Below are 27,408 nucleotides of genomic sequence, written 5' to 3'. Positions count from 1 at the left end.
TGAGGACTATACGGAGTACATTACACTACATGTTCTATATGGGAACTGCGTTATACTCTATCGACGATTTTGGAGAGTGCATTCTACTATGGCGAGTGCATTGTACTATATGGAGAACTATGAATGGGTACATTTAAAATATGGAGGACTATGTGATGCATTATACTATATGGAGGACTATGGGATGTATTATACTATATTGAGGACTATGAGGGCTGTACATGCACTATATGGAATCTGCATTATATTATGTGGGGCTGCAGTATATTCTATCAAGGACTATAAACTGCACATTATACTATATGGGGTTGAATTACACTATATGGGGGCTGCATTATACTCTTTCAAGGACTATGGTTGTGTATTATACTGTATGTACTATTTGGGGGCTGCATTATACTATATCAAGGACTATGGGAAGTGCATTATGCATTATACTATATGTACACTATAGGGGCGGCATTATACTGTATTGAGGCCTATGGGGTGCATTATACTGAATGGAGGATTATGGAGAGTGTTTTGTACTGTATGGCAGACTATGGGGAATGCATTATACTATATGAAGGTCTGTGGGGTGAATTATACTATGGGGAGTGCATTGTATTATATATTGGACTATGGGCATGCATTATACAACATGGAGGACTATGAGATGCATTATACTATATGGAGGACTATGGGATGCATTAAACTATATTGAGGAGTATGGGGAGTGTATTATACTATATTGAGGACTATGGAGAGTATTATACTATACAGAGGACTATGGGGTGCATTATAGTATATGGAGGACTATGGGGTGTCCATTATACTATATGGAGAACTATGGCATGTGTATTATGTTATATGGAGGACTATGGGGTGCCATTACTCTATATAAAGAACTATGAGGTGCTGATAACATGTTATTGGGGACAGATTGATCTACTAGTGATCGTTCTGCACCTATCATTCTTCCTCAGCTGGTGTAAAGAGGCTGGGTAACAGGTGTCGAACAACTTAATAATAATCTTTATAATAATCTTTATTTTTATATAGCGCTAACATATTCGGCAGCGCTTTACATTTTGCACACATCATCACTGTCCCCGATGGGGCTCACAATCTAAATTCCCTATTAGTATGTCTTTAGAATGTGGGAGGAAACCGGAGTGCCCGGAGGAAACCCACGCAAACACGGGGAGAACATACAAACTCCTTGCAGATGTTGTCCTTGGTGGGATTTGAACCCAGGACAAGGCTGCAAGGCTGCAGCGCTAACCACTGAGCCACCGTGCCGCCCAACTTCAATATTGTCGATCACACTTGTATAACGGCTTGAACTCAGCGCATATAAATACAACAGAAATGTTTCTGTGTGATGGTGCAATATGCTTGCATTTAGAAACCCTCTTTAAACTTTTGCTCAGGGCCCCACTTTGTCTAAAACCGGCCCTGCCCTGGAGATCCTGGCAGCACATGGGCAGTGCACTCAGCTGCTCAGCTACAATAAGTGACAGCTACTATAGCCAATCTGGATTATGCTCAACCAATCAAGGGCACTGATAATTGGAGCAGTTAAGAGGACAGATGCATTGGCCCATTGTCCACTAAGTGGTTTATTTTGGATTTTTGTATATATTACCTCGTGTGCTTTTTTTGACTGTTTTCTACTCCTGTCATCCGGTTGTGTCTTGACTTCATTCTGGATTAACCCCTCCATTCCCACTTCCATTTAAGCTCGAACTGTTTGACCATTCATTTGCCTGTTCACTCTGCTACTTTAGATTAAATTGGACCAAAGCCGCCGATTAGCTGATCATCTAATGTATATGGAGGCCTCCTGACTGACCCCCTGAGCATCGAGTGGTTGGATTGGGTGGTTGGAATTTAATCGCCTGACCCTTTTATTAGGTAGAGAGATAAGTTGCTGCTCTCGTAGATAACATGTGAACCCTGGGCCATGATGAGCTCTCCTGTATATGAAGGAATCGGTAAAGGTGGTTATCAGTGGGTTGATCAATCAGCCGACAGTTATCTAATGTGTATGGCCAAGTTATTGCTCTGATTCTGTCCTTGTCAAGTGTATCTCTGGTTTTAACCCAGGTTTATTTGGTTTTCTTTCCCCTTGCTCTTGGTTGACATCTACTCTGTGGATGCGACATAGGAGCCCCTGCTAAACTGAGTGTCCAGTCCACAGTCTCACTGTGGAAACCTTTATTGATTTGACGTTTTCATTACAGCAGGTGGTTTGTCTTTAGGTGGACGGAGTGGATTTTTTTGCATTTTGAATCACGTCTTTGTATGCTCAGATCATTTTTTCTCTATTTAATAGTATTGAAAATTATCTGCTGTCCTTTGTTTCTGTAGATTTACTTGTAGTTTGTTAGTGATAAGAATGGTGATGATCTCTGTACAGCGCTGCAAAATTTGTGAAGCACCAGGAAATAAAAGCAAGTATTTCTTGAAACTTAAAACCTGCTACTATTACTTACAATATTCCAAGCAACTTATTTAACTCATTATAATCTCCGCAAAAATAGAATAGTAAGAAGTCTGCACAGACGGTATATCCCTGCGGTCACAAGGCTGTGATTACTGCGGCACTCCCACATTCCAAATTCCCTCAGCAACTAAAGTGCATTGTCTTGTTGCTACAAAACAACTTCTCAATGAATAATTGTGATTTTATTGGCAAGGAAGCTAAATAGCAACATGTCCAACTTATGTGGTGAAGGGCCGTGATGGACGTATCATTGGTGCATCATGGGTCTAAGAAGTAAGGGGACGCATTTCTACCTCCAAAGCAGATGGATCGTGTATTATGATGAGCTGTTGTACTGGAAAGGACCCATATATTGTACTTGCATAGGGTCCTCTTCTGTCTGTGTCCGCCCCTGTTGGAGGGAAAATAAAAGATACAAGCAGGCCAACTGCAGCAGATGACCTTCTTCCTTTCTTGTTCCCTACTACACTGTGGTCGCAAATTAGAACATGGCGGCCCTTGCCCTGGTGGCTCAAATCTGTCACTTGAGTTGCCAGTCCTTACATATATATAACAGTTTATATACTAACAACAATGACACCTCTGTATGCAATTATAGCAATCACATAAGCATCTAATATAGATGGGTGAATCGATTTGTGGGACCCCTATTTCCAGTATCCAATGTTTTAAAACTAATCATTTTGGAAATCGTATTGAAAGGGGTTGTCCTCTTCTTAGCTATTGAAGACCCATCGTTAAGCTGCATTACACTAAAAAATTACTAAGAATAAGAATGCTTGCTGATTTCACAATAATCTTTCAGAGCAAACAAGCTGAAGATCCCCCAATAAAGACCAAAACGCTCGTTCATTGGGTGAAATGATCTTTTCGTTTTCACAAAAGATCATAATTCTCGGCAGTGCATTGTCCTGTGTAAACAGGACTCACACAGCTGACAGCAATGGCAGCCTATGTGCACTGAACTATCTACTACAGATTGCTTAGTGCATTGTTCAGCACCAATCAGAAAATGTTTTCCGATCAGTGATCGCTTAATGCTACCGGACAGGCCATGTAAATGAACCCTTAGGATAGGTCCTCAATATCAGATTCATGGGAGCATGAACCTTTCACTCCCATAGATTAGCTCTGGTCACAGCCCGATGTAAATTGTGTATGATGCCGGAACACCAAAACTCTATACACGGTGTAATAGTCACTGCTGAGAACTGCAGCTCAGCGCCAATTCATTTCAATAGGATGCGAGCGGCCATTGCTCAGTACACTCAATATATCCAGCTCGCTGAAACTGAAACCAGATGATCATGGGGCTTCAGGGTGTCAGCACTACCAATTTTGTGGGGTGAAAAGTTCTGATAGATTCCCATTAGGAGCTAAAACTCTGCACACATACAATATGATGAACCATGGAGCATTACTAACTTAAATATACTAAATAACAATGCATGTCAACCCATTTCATCCTGACCACTGGATGCCCAGATAGCAAGACTAATGGAGCGCCCGACCAGAGCTGTCGGAGTACTCGGCACCGGGCCCGTTGATCTCAATGGGAGTTGTCACGGAAGCTGTGACCCGGTCCGTGGCCCTGAGGCTCCATGGCAAAAGGGGGTGAAAGGACAATTAAATAGAATTGATGAATAGTTCGTGACGCCACCTGTGGTGATCAGCAAGGGAGATGTTAAGTCGACGCTGCATGCAGATCCTCTGGGACTGGTGGTGTGTTGCAGCCAAGATGGTGAAGCTCCCCACAGGTGGAGCTGTAGTCCCAGGGCAGTGTAGATGTAGGGGTAGCTGAGAGGCGCAGGCAGTGTAGAAGCTGGTACCCAGATGTAGCCGTACCAGGTGTGTTGGCGCAGGAATGAATGGAGGACACCAGGGCTTGTAGTTCCAAAGCTTTACTCACAGTCTGTAGTACACACAGGTGCCTGCCTCCGTGCTGTGTCCTCCGGGTCAGGGACTCCGTCGATCTCCAGGCAAGATAGGACGCTCCCTTCCAACACTCCGCCAACATGTGCCTTTCTGAACGTCTCCTCTATAGCGCCTTTAAGTGTGAAGATCTCCTAGTACTGAGTTACACTGGAGTTCCTCCTGACAGATGTTCCCAAGAACTCTACTTGTACGGCAGACAGCTGTAGCCTGCTTCGGGGATTCCTTACTCCTGAGTCCTGGCTCACTATCAATGTTGATGCTGTGCCCCCAAGTCTTAGATGGGAGTAGTGCATTTACAGCCAACTACGCCACCGGTGTCTGCTGCAGAACCATTAGTGTCCATACAACCTCGGGGACTGGGCCCCGGCCTTGCGCTTAGAACTTCTAGGCAGGGTTCTTCCTCTAACCCACGTCCTCTGTTTCCTTTTACTCCTACGTTCCATACTATTCTTTCCTTCTTATGGAAGATCAGCTTTATGTTCAATGTCCTTCTCTTTCTTTCCTTTCACTGAGATCTGCTGCAGCACCTCCTTCCTCCATCCCTCTCCCTGGGATCTTCTTTCCTCACTCCTCTCTGAGTGACTCCGAACTCTCTGACTGACTGACTGACTGAAATTCTAAACATTCCCACTCTTTTAAGTATTCTAAACTCCACCCGCCTCCCAGCACGTTTCGTGTTCCAAGCAGGGAGCCACCAAAGGTGCTCTGCTACACTCTAAGCAGGGAGCCGCAATGTGGCTTTGCTGAACTACCGTGTTGTGTGGGATGCGAGTGTTGGAGCGTGGTTAGGAGCCTCCAACTCACCTGGATGGTGGGGCACCACACCTCAGGTGGAGGTGCAGTACCTCTGTGGCAACTGTACCCTCAGGGGCGCCACACTAACATCCAGCCACACATAACGTGGCGACATGTCATTAATCTTTAATCTACAAAGTATAATGTACATACATTTTGATGACACAGAGGTTAGCATTAGGTACATATACCCGAGGCTATAATTAAACCTATCTCAACAAGCATATGCCAGCAGAGGTAGACAAAATAGTACATTCTGTTATGCTGTATTAAAAATACAAAGTCATAATAGGATTAAAAACATTCAAAATGAGCACAACGAGGAGGCGACACAATATAGCAGGAGGAGATTATTACAGTGGTATAATCAAATATATTGTCCACTTTTGGTATGTATGTGATACTCTGCAGTAGCAAAGCAAACATACCAGAAATGTATATATGGGCACAATAGCTAATGATACAGTAATAGAATCCATCAATGAGAGTGATCAGCAGACATTAGTTAGTGCGGTAGATCTGCTCACTCGGCTTGACAAAGAGTTAGAAACAAAAAACTGCTTCTTTATGAACATAATTGGTTTATTAAGTACAGCATAAACCAAGCTGGAAAAAAATAAACACGGCCCTCTGGGCAAAACAGCAAAACACAGTCCTTCTCCTAGCAGCGGTCAGCCCGCTCAGGATTAGCAACGTCTGCAGTTCAGGTCCTTTACAACAGGCACAAACACTTCCCTGGAGTGGTGCGTCCTCTCCAGACACTGACCACTGCTACCTTTGGAGGCCAGCTACTTAAGCCCCAGACCAAACCCACAGTTGTAGATAAGTTGAACATCTTCCCACCCGCTCTATGGATGTTCACATAAAAGCCAGCCCATTATGCAAATTAACTTAACCTCTCACAACACTTAGTGTGCTGGAGGAAAATCTCTGACGCCAATAGGCGTAGTGAAACATATTGTCATGGTATAGGACATGGTTAATGTCCTGCTCTCAGGGTTAACTTTTACTAGCCTCCCTTTGGATCTGGGAGGGGTATTTATACTCACTCCAGACTAGGATTCCCTGTCAGCTATACAGTTCTGACTGTGTGTCTGACCCCTTGGTGTGCTTGTATAATGCGTTGCTTGATTGCCTCCCGTGTATGACCCGGTCTGTCCGCTCACTCTGTTCTCTGTGTCACATTTTGGTACTATTGTCTTCTTCGGTTCTGACCTCCTGGCTTGGCTATTGTTAATCCGTTACAGTTTATCTGTATTGTACTGCACTGCTCGTTCTGGCTTTTTTACCTCTGGCTTCCCATCTGACAATCCCCTGTCTCACCCCATTGGTACCTCGTGATCTCCTGGTTCTGATCTTAGCTTGTTTTTGATTATTCTCCTGTGCTTATTAATATCCTCTGCACCCTGGCATATGGCTCCGCCCCGACCATCTCCTATTCTGTCACATGGTTCAGGTCCTATTCCTTACCTGGTTAGTTACCCGGTGCTTTGCTCAACTCCCTTGCTGCTCTCCCTGCAGCAGTAATACATGGGAGTCGTGACACATATCTCCCCTCCAGCACTTTACCAGTGACCCCGTCACAATAGGTAAAGGAAATATATAAACTTATTACCTGTATTCATCACCTCCTGCTATGTTACGTCGCCTCCTTGGTGTACTCGTTTTGAGTGTTTTTAATCCTGCTATGACTTTTTGTACTGTATTTACTTAATAAAATGTTCTATTTTGTCTACCTATGCTGGTATATCCATCCTTGCTGTGGATAGGTTTTATTTTTGGATGGCCAAATATCAAACAGAACCATTATTAAATGAAACAAAAATAGTCCATCTACCGTACCTCCAAATGGATTGATTTTCCGAATCATTCTGGAATGAATGGCTTCTTTCACTTCTTTTCGGCGAACACACTGAATGCCCAAGTTCTGAAAGCTGAAAAAAAAAAAAAAACAACAAACAATCTCATGACACTGTCTCACTGAACCATCATTTATAACAATGAAGTAAGAAAACGTAACTAGTAACTGCTGGTCAGTGTCATTCTATTTCTGGTCACAGGGAAATTACAAATTCAAAAGAAGAACCCAAGGTCCTATGATAGAGCACCCGATTACAAGCCATTGAGTGTCTACCATATTACATTGCCAGGAAAGGGATTATCTGAGATTACAAAAATATCTGTTGTTTTTTTCTTTGTCTGATCGTACAGGCAATACAACATTAACTCACTTCAATACTTAAAATAGATGAATCAGTGAAATTTGACAATTCTCTCTTTGACTCTTCAGTTTTAGAGACCGGAAGGGTTATTGCATCAAGGAAATGTACTTACCATAAAACTCTTCGGTCAGCACCAAATTCCGTTTCATAATATCCATCTCTGCAGTCTTTGCCAACCAGATCATGGGGATGTGGTCTGTAAGGTTCATTTTTTGTGACTAAGGTAACTTTTACTTTGCCTTTAGAATTGTGATTTAAGTTTTGCAGCTACAAATAATAAAAAAAAAACAAAAAGAGAAGCACGTGAAATTTTCTTCCATACCCTAGGCGAAAGCTTTTAATAATTCAGTTAATAATATTTAATTATTTATTTTACATGCTTACAGAGCAAAATTATATTTTACAGTTCTTTACAGACATTATTATGTTATGATAATAAACTTATTGATATTATTTTTTAAGTGAATATCTGTCTTTTAACATCATGTATTTTTTAGTTTTAAAATGTTTAAATTCTGGGCTGTTTAAGCTCCTAATGTATCCGTCTACTGTAATATATTTTTTCTGCTAAGGTGCCATAGATTTGTTGCAGACATAGGGTTGCATTTTATACTTCCATCTGCCTGCAGCCACCACTAGAGGGAGAACTTAGCAGCTGGCTGCATACACTTTTATTACTGATGTGTGATCAGTATGAAGTAAGCTATTAAAGGGCCTGTAAGGGACTTTAACAGAATAGGTCATCAATGTCTGATTGGTTGGGGTGCAGCATCTACATCCTCACCGATCAGCTGCTACCGGAGTCGGTGGTGGCCAACTTATTAACTCAGTTGCGGTGCTGAAGAGCACAACTGCGTCGATGGAATAGAGGCTGAGACCAGGCACTATACATCTACCGTCTATTGATTTGAATAGGTAACAGATGTGCGGTAACTGCCCACGACCACTATTCCGTCAATGGAGCTGTGCTGTTCAGCTCTGCAACTTAGCAGTTTTGGCAGCCAGTGACACCAGAAACAGCTGTTTGATGGGGGTGCCTGTTGTTGCATCCCCACCGATCAGACATATATAAGGATAGGCCATCAATGTTAGTCCCGAACAACCCCTTTAAGCTTCCTTAGTGGTGACTACACACAGGTTAAATTTTATCACTTAAGAGATCCTGTTAGAAAATTTTACCTCACAGCCCCAAACCATTAATGTAATTGTGTAATCCTTTAAAAGATAAACTTTGATCACTAAAATGACATATTATAAATCTTGCCAGCACAGACTTTTGGATGGCAGGTTTATATGCATATAACCAGTAGGATTCTACAGACTACAGAACAATGTAAGATAATAACCTAGAAATATATGAAAACAAATTGGCTCATGATTTGGCTGAATATCCCTCCTCTGCACGGTCGGCTTCCTACCTGCAACTTCCTGTACAGTGGAACTTTTGCGCTGTTCACCTTGTATGAATGCTATTTAAGAGAGTATATTTATTTCCGAAACACATCTATAACCATGAGTGTGTGTGTGTGTGCTGTAGTTCAGATTCAACACCTCCCCCAGATTTAAAAATAGAAACCGACTAGTGGGTTGCTAAACTAACCTGTAGTGACACAATAAGTAGTTTTTTACAGGGAAATACTTTTTCAGACAGAGAATCCAGAATGTTAAATTTTGGCCAAACTTTGGTTGACCAAAGTGTAAATATCCAGCAACATGTCCTATTGAGGTCCATAAGTGAACAGTAAAGGAATAATCTGATTTTCAACATGTGGAGACCTCACCATGGTTTGGCCACCTGTTGTGAGTTCATTTTCCCCTTCACTACTCAGGCCCGATGAACTCCCTCTGCTGGTTAAGAAAGGTAGTGAGCCTGATTATCAAACATCTGAGACTAATGATGATGACTGGCTGAGTGGAGTTACTGACTGGATATAAGGCCGTCGACGCCCTTCTGCCCTGCGGGTGATTTCTCTGTGGGATCCTTGGATACCAGTCTGAATTCCTGCTCTTCTAAAGCGAAGTTTTCTGCTCTGCCCTTTGCATTTGTGCTTTGACTTTGTTTTGCTGGATTTCTGCCATTCCCTGCTGGGGTGAGCTGAATTCCTTTAGCTCTGTCTTCAGAAAATACCTGAGTGCTGATTTAGTTTTTGAAGCCTAGCTGCTTCAGGGCCTTTTTCCATATCAGCCTGTTGGCTTATGTCTTTCATAGGGTTTTTGCAGATTGCAGACAGCAACCGTCCTTTCCTGTCCTGTTTAGTTAGTTTGGGCCCCATTGTTTGCTCAGCCTATCTTTCTATCTGTGTAAGTGTTTTTTCATCTTGCTTCACCGTCATTATATGTTGGGGGCTGCCTTTTACTTTGGGGTCTGCTCTGGGGCAGTTTAGATTTCCTTTTCTGTCTTTAGGCTATTTAGTTCTCCAGCTGTGATCGAGGGGTCTAGGGCACCGTGGGAACCCCCCACGGCTACTGCTAGTTGTGTTGATAGGTTCAGGGGTCTGCAATCTGATAGTTGCCAACTTCTCCGGTTTTCTGGACGTAGCTTCTATTTTTGTGTCTACCTCCTACGGTGACTCGTTCATAACAGAATCACCCGCCATACCGCAGATCCTAGGGTACTCAGTAGCAGGAAAGAATTGTAAAAAAAAAAAAAAAAAAAGTGTGTATATTTTTTCCTCTATATCTCTGAGGCCATAGGGGGAATTTTTTTTTCTCTCAATGGAGATAAAGCAATTGTCTGATCGCGTGGAGCAGCTCGCTGCGGAAGTGCGGGGAATTTCCGCCTACCTTGCTCATTCACATGCTGCTGAACCAAAGATTCCCACACCTGATGTACTTTTTGGGAATCGGTCTAAATTTTTGAATTTCAAAAATAATTGTAAATTATTTTTTGCCTTGAAGCCTAACTCGTCAGGGAGCTCCGCGCAGCAGGTTAAAATTGTCATCTCTTTGCTGCGTGGCGATCCCCAGGATTGGGCGTTTTCTTTGAAACCTGATGATCCTATTCTGACTAATGTGAACGCATTTTTTCAAGCCTTGGGGTTGTTGTATGACGAACCTAATGCCATTGATCAGGCTGAAAAGACCCTGCTGGCATTGAACCAGGGTCAAGATTCTGCAGAATCGTACTGTCAAAAATTCCGAAAGTGGGTGGTACTTACTACCTGGAATGATAATGCCCTGGCTGCTCTCTTTCGGAAGGGTTTGTCAGAAGCCGTAAAAGATACTATGGTGGGATTTCCTGTTCCCTCTGGTCTTGACGATTCTATGTCATTAGCCATTCAGATTGATCGGTGTTTGCGCAAACGCAAAACTACACGAGAAGTGCACCTATGCAATGTGATAGAGTTTTGTCCAGAGAGCAGCGTCAGGAGTTCAGAAGGCGTAATAAGTTGTGTTTTTTTCTGTGGAGATGCCTCTCATATTATTTCTGTCTGTCCTAAACGAGAGAAACGCTTTGCACACACGTTTTCTGTTGGTGGTGTTCAACCTAAGTTTCTTCTGGCTATTACTCTGATCTGCTCCCTGTCCACATTTTCCGCCAAGGCTTTTGTGGATTCGGGAGCAGCTCTAAACCTAATGGACTTGGATTTTGCTAAATATTGTGGATTTCCGATGACACCTCTGCGGATGCCTATCCCTTTGAGGGGGATTGATGCTACTCCTTTGGCAAAAAATAAACCTCAGTTTTGGACCCAGGTGGTAATGCGGGTCGCCCCAGACCATCAAGAAAATTGCAGATTTTTGGTGTTGCATAATCTGCATGATACCATTGTTCTGGGGTTTCCCTGGTTGCAAATCCATAATCCAGTTTTGGATTGGAAATCTGTGTCTGTGGTGAGTTGGGGTTGTCGGTGTGCCCTTAGTGACGCTCCTGTTTTCTCCACCTCTCCCCAGTCGCATGATGTTCCTGACTATTTGGCTGATTTTTATGATGTATTTAGTGAGAATGAGTCTGCGTCTTTGCCTCCTCATAGGAGTTATGACTGTGCAATTAAGCTGAGCCCTGGGTGTAAATTTCCCAAGGGTCGACTTTTCAATTTATCTGTACCCGAGCACGAGGCTATGCGATCCTATATTAAGGAGTCGTTGGAGAAGGGTCATATTAGACCATCCTCATCACCCTTAGGTGCCGTTTTTTTTTTGTGGTCAAAAAGGATGGATCATTAAGACCTTGTATTGATTATCGTGCCCTCAACAAAATTACTGTTAAATATCAGTATCCGTTACCCCTGATTTCGGATCTATTCTCTAGAGTTAAAGGTGCTTGCTGGTTTACCAAGCTTGACCTCAGGGGGGCGTATAATCTTATTCGCATTAAGCATGGGGATGAATGGAAGACGGCGTTTAATACTCCAGAGGGACATTTTGAGTACCTGGTGATGCCTTTTGGGCTCACTAATGCCCCTTCTGTCTTCCAGTGCTTCATGAACGATATTTTCCGAGATTTTGTCGATAAATTTTTGATTATCTATCTGGATGATATTTTGATCTTCTCCAAGGATTGGGATTCTCATGTGGAACATATTCGGACTGTGTTCCGGATCTTGAGGGAGAATTCCCTGTATGTCAAAGGATCGAAATGCCTTTTTGGAGTACAGAGGATTTCTTTTTTTGGATTTATTTTGTCTCCGTCAACTATTGAAATGGACCCGGCCAAGGTGCAGGCCATTTACGATTGGGTTCAGCCCACTTCTTTGAAGGCCCTTCAGAAGTTTTTGGGTTTTGCTAATTTTTATCGGAAATTTATAGCAAAATTTTCAAGTATTGCCAAGCCATTGACTGATTTGACTAAGAAGGGTGCTGATGTGTTAAATTGGTCTCCAGAGGCTGTTTCTTCCTTTCAGGAGCTGAAGCGAAGATTCACCTCCGCCCCGGTTTTGCGGCAACCTGATGTCTCACTTCCGTTCCAGGTAGAGGTGGATGCTTCTGAGATTGGTGCAGGAGCTGTTTTGTCCCAAAAGGATCCTGTAACATCTAAAATGAATCCCTGTGCCTTCTTTTCCCGAAAGTTCTCTCCATCTGAACGTAACTATGATGTGGGGAATCGGGAACTGTTGGCCATGAAATGGGCATTTGAGGAGTGGAGCATTGGTTGGAGGGAGCTAAGCATCAAGTCGTGGTCCTCACTGACCACAAGAATTTGATTTACCTAGAGTCGGCTAAGCGCTTGAACCCTAGACAGGCTAGGTGGGCCTTGTTTTTTACACGTTTTGATTTTGTGGTTTCTTTTCTTCCTGGAACTAAGACTGTCAAGGCAGACGCCCTCTCTAGGAGCTTCTTTGCTGATTCTCCTGTGGTGACCAAGCCTGCTACCATCTTAGGCGAAGGGGTAGTTCTTTCTGCCATCTCGCCCGATTTGAGACGTGCTCTGGAGGAGTTCCAGGAGGACAAACCTGAGCGTTGTCCCAGTGGAAAGTTGTATGTTCCTGACCAGTGGAAGAAGAGAGTGATGTCTGACGTTCATTGCTCTGCTTTGGCTGGTCATCCAGGTATTTTTGGTACTAGAGATCTGGTGAGTCGGTCTTTTTGGTGGCCCGCCTTGTCTCGTGATGTCAGGAATTTTGTGCAGTCCTGTGGGACTTGCTCCCGGTCTAAATCGTGTTCTCGCTCTAGTGGGTTGTTGATGCCTTTGCCTGTCCCCAAGAGGCCATGGACCCATATTTCAATGGATTTTATATCTGATATGCCTGTCTCTCAGAGAATGACTGTTATTTGGGTGATTTGTGATAGATTCTCTAAGATGGTCCATCTTGTACCACTCCCTAAGTTGCCATCTTCCTCTGAGTTGGTGCCATTGTTTTTGCAACAGGTGGTTCGCTTGCACGGGATTCCTGAGAACATTGTATCTGACAGAGGAGTTCAGTTTGTGTCTAGATTTTGGAGAACTTTCTGTTCCAAGCTGGGAATTCAGTTGTCCTTCTCCTCTGCTTTTCACCCTCAGACCAATGGGCAGACAGAGAGAACAAACCAGACCTTGGAGTCATATTTGAGATGTTTTATTTCCGCTGATCAGGATGATTGGGTTTCATTTTTGCCCTTGGCCGAATTTGTTTTAAATAATAGAGCTAGTTCTGCCACTTTGATGTCACCTTTTTTTTGTAACTTTGGGTTTCATCCTCGATTTTCTTCAGGGCAGGTGGAGCCCTCTGCCTGCCCAGGTGTTGACACTGTGGTGGAGAGAATGCACCAGATCTGGGACCAAGTGGTGGATAAGTTATCTCTCTCCCAGGAAAAGGCCCAGCGGTTTTCCAACCGACATAGGACCATGGGTCCCCAGTTTAAGGTTGGTGATATGGTGTGGTTATCATCAAAAAATATTGCTATGAAGGTGGCTTCTCCTAAGTTTAAGCCTAGATTTATTGGACCTTACAAGATTTTGGAGATTATTAATCCGGTCTCTTTTCGTTTGGCTCTTCCTGTCACATTTAAAATCCATAATGTGTTCCATAAGTCTTTGTTGAAGAGGTTTGTTGAGCCTGTTGTTCCGGGGGTGGCACCTCCAGACCCTGTATTGGTGGAAGGTAACATGGAATATGAGGTAGAGAAAATACTGGATTCCCGTCTGGCTAGACGGAGACTCCAGTATTTGGTTAAGTGGAAGGGTTATGGTCAGGAGGATAATTCCTGGGTCTCTGCCTCTGATATTCATGCCAAAAGATTGGTGCGTGCCTTTCATCGGGCTCACCCTGATCGCCCTGGTGGCTTGGTTGAGGGTTCGGTGACCCCTCCTCAAGGGGGAGGTACTGTTGTGAGTTCATTTTCCCCTTCTCTACTCAGGCCCGATGAACTCCCTCTGCTGGTTAAGAAAGGTAGTGAGCCTGATTATCAAACATCTGAGACTAATGATGATGACTGGCTGAGTGGAGTTACTGACTGGATATAAGGCCGTCGACGCCCTTCTGCCCTGCGGGTGATTTCTCTGTGGGATCCTTGGATACCAGTCTGAATTCCTGCTCTTCTAAAGCTAAGTTTTCTGCTCTGCCCTTTGCATTTGTGCTTTGACTTTGTTTTGCTGGATTTCTGCCATTCCCTGCTGGGGTGAGCTGAATTCCTTTAGCTCTGTCTTCAGAAAATACCTGAGTGCTGATTTAGTTTTTGAAGCCTAGCTGCTTCAGGGCCTTTTTCCATATCAGCCTGTTGGCTTATGTCTTTCATAGGGTTTTTGCAGATTGCAGACAGCAACCGTCCTTAACTGTCCTGTTTAGTTAGTTTGGGCCCCATTGTTTGCTCAGCCTATCTATCTATCTGTGTAAGTGTTTTTTCATCTTGCTTCACCGTCATTATATGTTGGGGGCTGCCTTTTACTTTGGGGTCTGCTCTGGGGCAGTTTAGATTTCCTTTTCTGTCTTTAGGCTATTTAGTTCTCCAGCTGTGATCGAGGGGTCTAGGGCACCGTGGGAACCCCCCACGGCTACTGCTAGTTGTGTTGATAGGTTCAGGGGTCTGCAATCTGATAGTTGCCAACTTCTCCGGTTTTCTGGACGTAGCTTCTATTTTTGTGTCTACCGCCTACGGTGACTCGTTCATAACAGCCACCCTCCAAAACGAAAAACTATAACTGACAACCGTTTAAATTTCTATTCCAAAAAATGCTAGAATTTTTTTTTTTATTTGCATAACCATACCCAATTTCTGAAAGGCCAGTCCCCATCCAAAATCCGTTAACCCCCTCCTAAATGAATGTCTAGATGCTCTTCATGGTTGTGGGAAGTGTTTTTTTTTAGGTTTTATGAAGCGCCTGGAAGATCTGCCAACTGTTTCCTCATGGCCTTTGAGGTCTTCCCTTCTGATGATATGGGAGCATTTGCATGTATGCTAAAACTATTGCAATCATTGCTAATCTTTTAAACATTCTCTGAAAGGATATTCAGGAAAGATTGAAAAGCTGCAATACTCAATTACTGACGTTTCCAACTCTCCAAATGGGGTGAAAGAGTAGGACACTCTAGGAACCATAATATGAGAAGTGGGTGCCCGAAATATGCAGCCCATTTCAAAAAAAGTTGAATTAGCTTTGGGCCAATTATCCTAAATTCCTGATACCAGTGCCAAGTGCCACCTGCTTGTCTTGATAGATTTATAAAGGAATATTATGAAAGCGGTGCTCCTTGGATACTTCTACTGATACTGCTTCTTCTGCACAAAAGAAGGAAGCAAAATGCCTTGACTACTCAACCAGAAAAATATTTTCTTGCATTTTAGGAATATTCATCCAATAGGTTATTATGGTCAACAGCTATACTTCAGAGGGAAAAAGCTCCATCAGGTGTTTCACCAGCTGCAGAAGCAGTCGTCACAGGTCATAATTTTAGCTGCCAAATGGATAGGCTAAGTTTCATAATTCGGTATTCCAAGGAAGGAGTTTCTTCTCCATGATACCGTTAAAATTACCCAACTACCAAATTTTATGGCCCAGAAATACTGGATGGATATCAAAACAGAAGATATTCATTGGTGTTTTATTTAATAAATATGTTACACCTATTTTCATTTGTACCTGGATTGACGGGTATGTACGGTTATTTTCTGAACTGCGTTCACCAAGGATACTGCCAGCTGACCGACCTTCACATTTGTATCGGAATCTCATCCCTCTTTGACGGGGCTGCTCAAATATCTCTATGTAAGGTTCCCCTAAAAAAAACATAAGGACTCATAAAACAAGCTGTGCAGTAACACATAAAGAAATGAACATATATTAGCTTAATTACTTGGGTCTACTAATAGTTTTCACATTAGGGTTGCACAGAATATTTTGAAGTGTTTTTCTGGACCTTTTTAGTGAGTATTCCAGCAATGCATCCGTGGGTTTGGATCCTCATTCCTTGATCAGGACAAAGGGGCTGTGGCAAATGCTGGACACAGCCTCACACAAATATGCAGGTTTTGTTGTGCCTACTGGCTAGCACTTCCGTTCCTTCTCACTTGAATGGACTGAGGTACAGTACCATTTCTGAGCTTGAGTATAGAAAAAAATGGACTGCAGCGCTCCTGCTAGCGCTTGAGGCTCCTTTATGCTGCTGATTGGTGAAGTTTTCAAGATGAGGACCCAGTGATCAAACATTGATACTCTAAAAAGAAGTTTTATCACCTTAATTTTTTCATCAGAATCCTATTCAATGAATATACATGACTGTCACAAGGATGAAGATGTGTCACCTCCATCATAATAGATATTAATGACTAAATATCGAGCTTATGACATCATGTTGGAAAAATTTTGAAAATAACCATAGACCCATACTGACAAAATAAATAAACCTCTTGAGATTATAAAATGAGATATACAGTATGAGATAATAAAAGTTGCTGAAGATATGAAAAAGGTGATAAAAACTCTTCGTATAAGAAAATATGGCTACATGTAGGATTACTATATCTAATCTATCCAACCACTTTGTCCAACATATTTACTCAAGACCCTATTTCTTCAGACCCAGATTTAAAATAAATCTATAGATCTTGCAGAGGGTTACCCCATTACCGTAAATACATAACATCATACTTTACTTACCCATAAGTGTGCTGTGCATTATCATATGATGACCTATCAGAGCAAAAAAAAAAGATAATCAGCAAGTGGGTTTCTAGATTTACAGTATATCTGTTGTGACGCCATAGTCAAAAATACATTTCTTTTCTTAAAAAACAACAACTCCCTTTCTCATTATATCCTACCTATGACTTGATGAACTCTAAATAAGACCTAAAAGGTTACCATATATTGTGGACAGAACCATGGGCATAGTCAGATTGGTCCACTGGACGTCAACCACTAAACTCCAATTCTGATATAGAAGTGTGCCCTTAATTCAACAAAGCTAGCAAGTCCAAACACAAGACCACCTAATTTGTGTAAAGGTGACACCTAATTTTGAAGGTGATACTGGACTGATTCCCAAATGACCTATTAGTCATATTCATAGATGGCCTTTTATCCATGGCAATTATTATTATTATGCTTTCTTTACATTGTCATCACAATCTAAATTCCCTACCAGTATGTCTTTGGAGTGTGGGGGGAAATCAGAGGAAACTCAAGCAAACACGGTGTTAGGCATCGAGTTTCTGTTGCTGCACAGCAGAGATCCCGAGCCTTGCATTCAGCAGTCTCCCATTCCTCTCCAGCCGCAGAGGAGGCTGCTCAGCAGACTCGTCGATCCAGGTGCTCTGCTCAGACCAGCTCTGTAGGTTTAGTTGCTGCTGCCACCTCTGGTCCAGCTATAGCAACGCATGCTGGTCAGTAGCGAGCTACTCCAGGGACTAAGTCCTCCTTTCGGTCCACTGAGCATGCTCTTGGACGATCTCTCATTGGAGATCAGAGGTCACATGCTCAGGTCCTTCTCCAGCTCGGATTGGACCATCAGAAAGGTCAGGAAGGTCCCGGAAGGACCCTGCTATAAAAGAGCCGCATGGCCGCACGGCCATGCGCTAGTATAGACTCTGATGGTTTATGGTGTGTATGATGATGGATGCATGTATCTGGTGACTGACTCATTATGAAACCCCTACCCTTGGTTGTGACTGTTGTTAGGGCTTAGAGGTTAGAGTCAGCGCCTGTCAGTGGCTAAGCTATATGCCACAGTGCATTCCAGTCCTGTGCACTGTCTAGCGTCCGACTGTGCCTTCCTGCTCAGGGCACTGTCGTACCGCACCAGGTACCAGTAACCACCAGTGCGATGCCGTGCGCACCTCTAGCGTTTTCCTCCCCACTCTGGGTGGTTAGTGGCGTCCGCCGAAGCGGTACTGTGCGCACTTGGCGCGTTTATACATATATATATTTCTATCTTTTGCTGGCACCGCAGCCGCGGCGCCGACCCTGATGGTTTAGAGGAGCTCTAGCCCTGTGCCTCTAGGACAGATCTCTGTGACCGCTAATTAGCGCTCACTCAGCCTAGCTCTGTGAGTACAAACAGGCTACGGCATTTATTTGGCGGTTTGCGGCTCTGTGAGGTAACAGAGTCCGCCTCTGTACACACTGGGTGAGGTTAACCCCGTGTGTCCCTTTATTATACCGCCATATCACGTCCGCCATTACCGAGCAGCAGTTAACACCTCTGCACGGTGGACCCCGGGCTGTAAACGCACCTAAATACCATCTTTATTATTTGGTGCGTTCCGCCAGCCCCTAACATATGGGGAGAACATACAAACTCCTTGCAGTTAATGGTCCAGTTAGCTTTTCTCAGCAGTAATGATTGACGATCCTCATGGCATCCAGCACACTTAGCAAATGCCCCTATGGCTCCTATGTAGGTAGGCCCATGTTTTAGTCAATAAATAAGAGAGCAGGCTGTATTAGATGGTAGACATTAATGTGATTCTGAGTCGCTTCCCATGGACAACCATGAGGCGGGAAAGTCAATGAGTCCGAGGTCAAAAGCCAAGAGAGTACATCAAGACAAAGTGATAAGACAAAAGGATAGTCAGAAGCAAAGTCCAGAGTTAAGGGGGTTTTACACATAGCGATATCGCTAGCAACATCGCTAAAGCGTCACCGATTTTGTGATGCAGCAGCGATATTGCTAGCGATATCGCTATGTGTGATACTTACCTCCGACTGGCTCCCCCGCTGTCTGTTGCTGATCGCGCGAGAACGTCCGGGTCCATTTCTCGTCGGGCGCTTCCTGCTGGCGCCGACGAGCGACGTGTGGACGCGGGCGGGGGGACGTCAGCATCGCTGCGTGTGAAAGGTAAGTAACGACCGCTGCTGCGTTGCTACATCGCTAGTGAGATCTGCCTGTTTGGCAGCTCAATAGCGACCATTTAGTGATGCACCAGCGATCCTGACCGGGTCGGATCGCTGGTGCATCGCTAAATCTAAAGGGGCCTTTAGGTAACTTAGGTCAGAGTGCATCAAAGGCCAAAGGGATAATACAAATTATTATTATTATGCATTTATTATTATTATGCATTTATATAGCGCCATTTATTCCATGCGCTTTACATGTCAAAAGGGGAATTATAGACAAGTGTAATATATACAAGAATAATAAACAAGTGTAAGACAAGGGACACACAAGTACATAAGGAGAGGAGACCCTGCCCGCGAGGGCTCACAGTCTACAGGATGAGTAGTCAAAAGGCAAATCCAAGGTCTGACAACAAAGATCAGAAAATCAGAACACAGAGCAAATACACCACAGATCAAGGATACAACTGACAATATTCTGATCATTGCCAGCCAGCTAAATAATCAGGTAATCACCCTGAAAGGGTGACATCTGGAGGAAACCCCACAGGCCCAGCCAGATAGAACAGCTGAGCTATCATTCACAATACTGACAGCCCGGCATGCCACTGCCTCAGATTGGATGACTGTAATGTCAATCACAATACTGACAACCCAGCACGCACTTGATCCTATGGAGTGGCTGAGCTGCCACTGACAGCGTCCTTAGGATACAGTAAGTGGTGGAATCGTTACAATTAATATACTTGACATCAGATTATGTAGCTGTAAAATCATAGAATTATAACTCTTGATTAGGGTCCATTGGGCCAACAGACACCGACCACAGAGCATGGTATTAGAACTGACTTTTATAAAAAAAAAAAAAAAAATAGTTATCAATATTAAAAAAAATAGACATACTGAAATGATAATGCAATTTGTAGATCCAGCGAACCTGAACACTGAAAACAAGTGAAATTAGTACATGGATATGAAATAGTAATCTCTAAAATACAATATAGGGTCCAATATGCTGGTCCTCTGTGAATATGGCAGATGGTTTATACTCTCTGAACTGAGTGAATATAGCCAAGCAAACAATCTCGAGTATATGTGCCACCAGGAGACTGCCTGGTATTCTTATGGTTTGACAAAAGGTTCTATCATGTACATTTTACCTCGAGCTGCATGGGTTAAGGTATTCCGTGACAGAGGTGAACTTGGAGGCATGCTAACCTATTCTCTTGTGTATTTGTGGGAAATGAGAAGAAAGAATGCAGTCTGACCAGCAATGGCAGATTTCACCACGTCAGGAGCATGGTATATTTTCTTAACTGTTTAAGTGCAAAAGCCTATGATGTGCTGAGCTAATGCATCCTACACCAAACTCATCTGCTATGATGGTCATATTCTGGACTGAACAGTCCAAGTAGTTTTACAGCAAGTATCTATCTAATAATATATACACATATGCAAAGCGTATTATTATGCCTTGTGTGCTGGTCTGTATAAAAGCACAATCATTTGCATCAATGATTATATCATGTGCTACCAACGTTATCTATCAATGGTTCACAAAACAAACCACTTGGCACCAAGCTCATACTTTTCACCAGCACAAATGTATTTCATGTGAACCATGAGAATAAAATAAAGAACGCAATATCGTTAAAACAAATCCTTAAAAATCAGGACTTAATTGATATCTGATCAATATAATTCAAACATACCAAAGAAGAGCACACGTCCAATACATGATAGAATATATGATAGAAATATGTTAGGTAACAACTATTTAGCACGTTATCATAATATCAAATCGGTAGCAGGTACATCCACAATCACAAAAGCCTCCTTTTCCACTGTAGCGGTAGTCATGTACATGCAGCTCCTCTCCATTGAAATGAAAGGTATTATAGAGAATTATCAGTGCTCTTACTTAGAGGTTTCCGTAACGTTCCTTCATTTCAGTGGTCAGATCCACTGGTTAGCAAGGTCTTATGAACCAGAGAATACCAGGATAGGTCTTCATGCAAGTTGGGGCCATCATCCTTGTAGAACCGGTGGTACTGCTGTCAGGGGCTGGCACTCAGTTATAAGCTACCACTTGCTGCCTACCAGTCACTAAATAAAATGAGACATTAATCTAGATTCTAAACGTGGTTCCTGTTTTGTTTTTTTTTCAATAAAATTAAAATTACCCCTTCATCCAGAGACCCATTAAATAAATAATACGCATGTAAAAAGATCACATTAAACCCTTTCAGTCTGTATAATGGGATATACTGCATGATCAGATTGTACCATGAATACCCTTCGCTAGATGCCCTCTGAATGTACACATTGGGGTGCATAAAGGGTGGGGGATCGCGGGCACGAGCCTGTTGGGAGGGCTGTTTTTTTTACTCTCTGGGGCTTAGCTATAAGAAAATAAATACACGTATGCAGGGCTCGAGCATTGCCATACTACCTATAAATAGATGAATGATGATCTGAAATATCACTTTTTTCCATTTTCATGGTTCCAGTAGGTGTACAAATAGCAACTATTAGAGACAAAGAAAGGAGAAAGGCAACAATAGGAAGTGTGAGGGAGGGAGAAAGCAAAAGTCACAGTTTACATCTAGCTTACGTGAATCATTTGTGCATCAATGAAACGTAAGAAAACGGAAGACGCCAAGTCAGCACAGACATAGCAGGTTATAAAAGTGTCCTCTAATGCTGAAGAAGACATGCCCTTATCTTGTCTGACAGGTGAGGAGTAGAGCGAAAACTACATGAGAGATGAATGCTTGATGGGTTTTCATATTTCAATTTCAATGTTGCATATTTATACACAACACAGCACAGAAAGAAATAATGCAATAGATAAGACAAGTGACATGAAGCTGAACTATCATTATGGGAGAGGGATAAACAGTTCGCAGATAAGAAGTGTGAAAGTTTTATTGTACTTTCACACTCCTTATCTATGAACCGTTCCAATATTTAGGGCCAGAACTGATTATCCCTCTCCCATAATGATAGTTCTGCTTCACGTCACTTGACTTATCTATTGCATTATTTTTTTCTGTGCTGTGTTGTGTATAAATATGTGATTCTTCAGATTTTGTATTAGTCAATGCCTGATGAAGAGACCTGAGTAGTCCCGAAAGCTTGCAATATGTTACCATCTTTTCAGTCAGCCATTAAAAGGTATCAACCACTGAGGACTCTCAATTCTAAATATTTTACATAGAGATGCAGCACTTTTAAAAATGCTAAGATATTGGGGCATGATCACAGAACAATCAAAAGTTTTGTTACAAATAGTTGACAGGGTTGCAAAAAGATGCGTTAATAAAAAAGATGCACACTAAATGGCAAAGATTTGAGAATAATCAAAAGTGAAAGGACCATTATTCTCCAGTGCTGTCATATTCCAAGACTGCAACCTCCTTGGAGGGTCCAGAAGTACAAGATGTTCAGAGCGCAGAGACATGGCCGAAGTAAGAAAGGCTGAAACCCGACAATAACTGAACAAGACATAGAAGGGGAAACGACAAGACTGGGCCAAGAAATCCCTGAAGCCCGTTTTTTTAGGTTTTATGGACTAATGAGATGAGAGTGATTCTTGATGGACCAGATGGATGGGCCAGAGGCTGGATCAGTAACAGACAGAGTCCTCCACTTCGACTCAGAAACCAGCTGGGCCTGATATTATTAAAGATGAGCTAGTTGAACCTCTTGAATTGAAGATGGACTCAAAATCAAATCCCAGTTTTTAGACAACACTTACGTCACGCAGTGGTATAGGAAAAAGCCTGCATTCTTCAAGAAAACTATGATTTTTATGCAGGGCAATGAGTCATCGCATGTATCGAAGTCTCCAGTGCTTGGTTACCAGTGAAGGCCTTAAAGATGAAAGAATAATGACATGTCCCCTTGCACACCGCACGCCTTTTGAGAACTTGTGAACCTTCTTAAACAGTAGATTTAAAGTGAAGGAAAACAGTCACCTCTGAACAGAGTCTGGGAGGCTGCGGTTGATGCTGCCCAAAAGTTGATCATGAAAGACTAAGAAACTGACAGTCTCTATGGATCGAAGGCTTATTTTACTGTTATTGAAAGGAAGGGATATATTGGTCATTTATATTTTTTTTAGAAATGTATTATTGTACACTTTGAGTTGTTTGCTTATAATGCTCTATAACAGATGAAAATAAACAAATGAGATGGACAATTGACATTTTTTATTTAGTTTCATAATAATTCTGCTTACATAGATATTCTTCTAAGAAAGACAAAAACTCACTTTTATTTTCTTAAATATTCAGATTTTTCGTTTATTAACTTTTCAGATTGACCGATAGCACTGGAGTTTTTCAATAATCAAATTAAACATTTAAAATACAAATTGCCTAATAATTGTGCACACAGTGTACATTTTAGTATACCGTAGTGACATCACTGAGTTTCAGGACTCTTGTAACGTTTTTCATATATGACTATTGGCAAATAATATATCTTTTAGAAAAGTCCCTAAACTTTGGGCCAAGAGAGAATTAGAATTATTTGTTATTCCTCTATTTACGTCAGCGCGATTTGGTTGGCCTATTAATCTTCCTGTTTGGAACTATTAAAGCTGAAAACTTTGACAGAAGACGTAACACCATTGTGAATAGACCCCAACTGTTTTGTCATATCAAAATGTTTTTCTCTATACTGTATGACAAATATTCTAAATTTTGCGAACAAAATGTGCTAAGGTTTTGTAATATGGCTCCAGTCAGAAGCCCTACATTTAGTGCCAAGATAGGGTCAAATATTGTCCCGTTACATTGGAAAAGGAATTTCTCATCTCATATAATGGGATTTAATACCATCACTGGCACTAAATCTATGATTCTTTCACTAAGGCATGTAATGATCGAATGTTTAGGTTATATACCGTACTTTGCTTACCCCGTATCAATAAGGGAAAAGTTTTGACGTTGATAACAATTTTGCTGGTTGATCTTATCACTTATCAAGGACCAGCAAACCATCTAATAGGCATGGAGGTGTTATGGTTCTCCCCAACAGTGAGTGTTTAGAGTCTAAAGCTTAGATAAGTGATAAATGATCATTTGGCCGACATTGGCTGACATCTATTCCTTGTGAACCTTTTATACACACGTTTTCAATGGGGAGAGGATAATAAGTCACTGCCAGACACCAGCTTATCTCTCTTTAGAACAAAAGGGATACATGTTGATATCCAAAAATTCCTGACTCTTGTTTTTCTGGACATCAACTGTTGGGGAAAACCATAATACCACGTGCACATTAAATGGTTAGCTAGTCCTGTTAAAAGTGATGAGATGGACCAATATTTTACTAGTGTGTATGGTCACCTAAGCTGTTTCCAAACTGTGATCAAGGACAAAACTTTTACCTACCTGATATGGGAAAAGCTAAGTACAGTTGTGGCCAAAAGTATTGACACCCCTGCAATTCTGTCAGATAATACTCAGTTTCTTCCTGAAAATGATTGCAAACACAAATTCTTTTGTATTATTATCTTCATTTAATTTGTCTTAAATGAAAAAACACAAAAGAGAATGAAGCAAAAAGCAAAACATTGATCATTTTACACAAAACTCCAAAAATGGGCCAGACAAAAGTATTGGCACCCTCAGCCTAATACTTGGTTGCACAACCTTTAGCCAAAATAACTGCGACCAACCACTTCCGGTAACCATCAATGAGTTTCTTACAATGCACTGCTGGAATTTTAGACCATTCTTCTTTGTCAAACTGCTCCAGGTCCCTGATATTAGAAGGGTGCCTTCTCCAAACTGCCATTTTTAGATCTCTCCACAGGTGTTCTATGGGATTCAGGTCTGGACTCATTGCAGGCCACCTTAGAAGTCTCCAGTGCTTTCTCTCAAACCATTTTCTAGTGCTTTTTGAAGTGTGTTTTGGGTCATTGTCCTGCTGGAAGACCCATGACCTCTGAGGGAGACCCAGCTTTCTCACACAGGCCCTACATTATGCTGCAAAATTTGTTGGTAGTCTTCAGACTTCATAATGCCATGCACACGGTCAAGCAGTCCAGTGCCAGATGCAGCAAAGCAACCCCAAAACATCAGGGAACCTCCACCATGTTTGACTGTAGGGACCATGTTCTTTTCTTTGAATGCCTCTTTTTTCTCCTGTAAACTCTATGTTGATGCCTTTGCCCAAAAAACTCTACTTTTGTCTCATTTGACCAGAGAACATTCTTCCAAAACGCTTTAGGCTTTTTCAGGTAAGTTTTGGTAAACTCCAGCCTGCCTTTTTTATGTCTCGGGGTAAGAAGTGGGGTCTTCCTGGGTCTCCTACCATACAGTCCCTTTTCATTCAGACGCCGACGGATAGTACAGGTTGACACTGTTGTACTCTCGGACTGCAGGGTAGCTTGAACTTGTTTGGATGTTAGTCGAGGTTCTTTATCCAACATCCGCACAATCTTGCGTTGAAATCTCTTGTCAATTTTTCTTTTCCGGCCACATCTAGGGAGGTTAGCCACAGTGCCATGGGCTTTCAACTTCTTAATGACACTGCGCACGGTAGACACAGGAACATTCAGATCTTTGGAGATGGACTTGTAGCCTTGAGATTGCTCATGCTTCCTCACAATTTGGTTTCTCAAGTCCTCAGACAGTTCTTTGGTCTTCTTTCTTTTCTCCATGCTCAATGTGGTACACACAAGGACACAGGACAGAGGTTGAGTCAACTTTAATCCATGTCAACTGGCTGCAAGTGTGATTTAATTATTGCCAACACCTGTTAGGTGCCACAGGTAAGTTACAGGTGCTGTTAATTACACAAATTAGAGAAGCATCACATGATTTTTCGAACAGTGCCAATACTTTTGTCCACCGTCTTTTTTATGTTTGGTGTGGAATTATATCCAATTTGGCTTTAGGACAATTCTTTTTATGTTTCTTCATTTAAGACAAATTAAATGAAGATAATAATACCAAAGAATTTGTTTGCAATCATTTTTAGGAAGAAACTGAGTATTATCTGACAGAATTGCAGGGGTGTCAATACTTTTGGACACAACTGTATATAACCTTCCCTATGTCTACATCTACTGTAGAAGAGCTACAAATGACAATTACTGCCCTTACTCACATTGAGGTCGGCTGACACAAGGTAAGGCTTTAATACTAGAGACAGGATAAAGGTACCGTCACATTTAGCGATGCACCAGTGATCCCGACAATGATACAACCCGGTCAGGATCGCTGGTGCATTGCTAAATGGTCGCTAGTGAGCTGACAAACAGGCAGATCTCACCAGCGACATAGCAGCGGTCGTTACTTACCCGTCAGACGCGGCGATGAAGACGTCCTCCCGCCCGTGTCCACGCGTCGCTCGTTGGCGCCAGCAGGAAGTGGCCGACGAGAAACGGCCCACGACGTTCTCGCACGATCAGCGATAACCAGCGGGGGAGCTGGTCGGAGGTAAGTATCACACATAGCGATATCGCTAGCAATATCGCTGCTGCGTCACAAAATCGGTGACGCTTTAGCGATATCGCTAGCGATCTCGCTTAGTGTGACGGGGCCTTAAGACCGTCCCAAACAGGTACACCTTCTCGTGGTGGGATGGCTTTCAAGCTTTTTGATCAACATAGTGTTAACCATGTACCCTATGTTATTTACATGTACTATTACTATTTACTTGATACAGGGTATATGCTTATTTTGCTTTTTTTTATTGTGTGTTGTCTGTGAAATATCTACAGTGTGAACTTGCTCTTCCGATTTCCACGCTTACCAACTTTTGCTCTCGCTCATTTCTTTGGTTGAAATGACAATTACTGCATGCATTCAATACTAATTGGTGTCCATTGTATGTAATCTGTTTGCATGCATATTATTTAGGTATTTAGTGGCACGATAACAGCTTATAAGTTGTTTCCTGCAGTAAGCAAGAAGCTGTTGTATCAAATGATTACAAAGCTGACAATATCAGTGCCATGTGCTCACTTCACTCCGCAGAAAAAGGAGCTGGATAGGCTTCCAAGCAGCAGCTGGGAAATCTTCACAATAAAGGGAAAAATATTCAGGATTGAGAGTCCTCAGTAGTTGATACCTTTTAATGGCTAACTGAAAAGATGGTAACACATTGCAAGCTTTCGAGACTACTCAGGTCTCTTCATCAGGCTAGACTAATACAAAATCTGAAGTCACATTTTGTATTAGTCTAGCCTGATGAAGAGACCTGATTAGCCTCGAAAGCTTGCAATGTGTTACCATCTTTTCAGTTAGCCATTAAAA

The 27,408-nt window shown here is 42.3% G+C and overlaps 1 protein-coding gene across 1 annotated transcript in view; it reads right to left on the bottom strand.

The window, feature by feature from the left end:
- REL (REL proto-oncogene, NF-kB subunit) overlaps positions 1 to 27,408 on the bottom strand; it is a 61,889-nt gene that overhangs the window by 23,803 nt on the left and 10,678 nt on the right. Inside the window, exons 2-5 of the mRNA XM_073559306.1 lie at positions 16,955 to 16,987; positions 15,938 to 16,074; positions 7,553 to 7,707; positions 7,061 to 7,152 (exon numbers count right to left, since the gene is read on the bottom strand). Of these exons, the coding sequence (XP_073415407.1) occupies positions 7,061 to 7,152; positions 7,553 to 7,707; positions 15,938 to 16,074; positions 16,955 to 16,987 (417 nt within the window). The remainder of the gene's footprint in view (positions 1 to 7,060; positions 7,153 to 7,552; positions 7,708 to 15,937; positions 16,075 to 16,954; positions 16,988 to 27,408) is intronic.

This window comes from Dendrobates tinctorius, unplaced genomic scaffold (assembly GCF_039654945.1).
Source record: "Dendrobates tinctorius isolate UK_male_01 unplaced genomic scaffold, ASM3965494v1 ptg000269l, whole genome shotgun sequence".
Classification (NCBI taxonomy): domain Eukaryota; kingdom Metazoa; phylum Chordata; class Amphibia; order Anura; family Dendrobatidae; genus Dendrobates; species Dendrobates tinctorius.
This window is presented reverse-complemented; position numbering and strand designations above follow the sequence as displayed.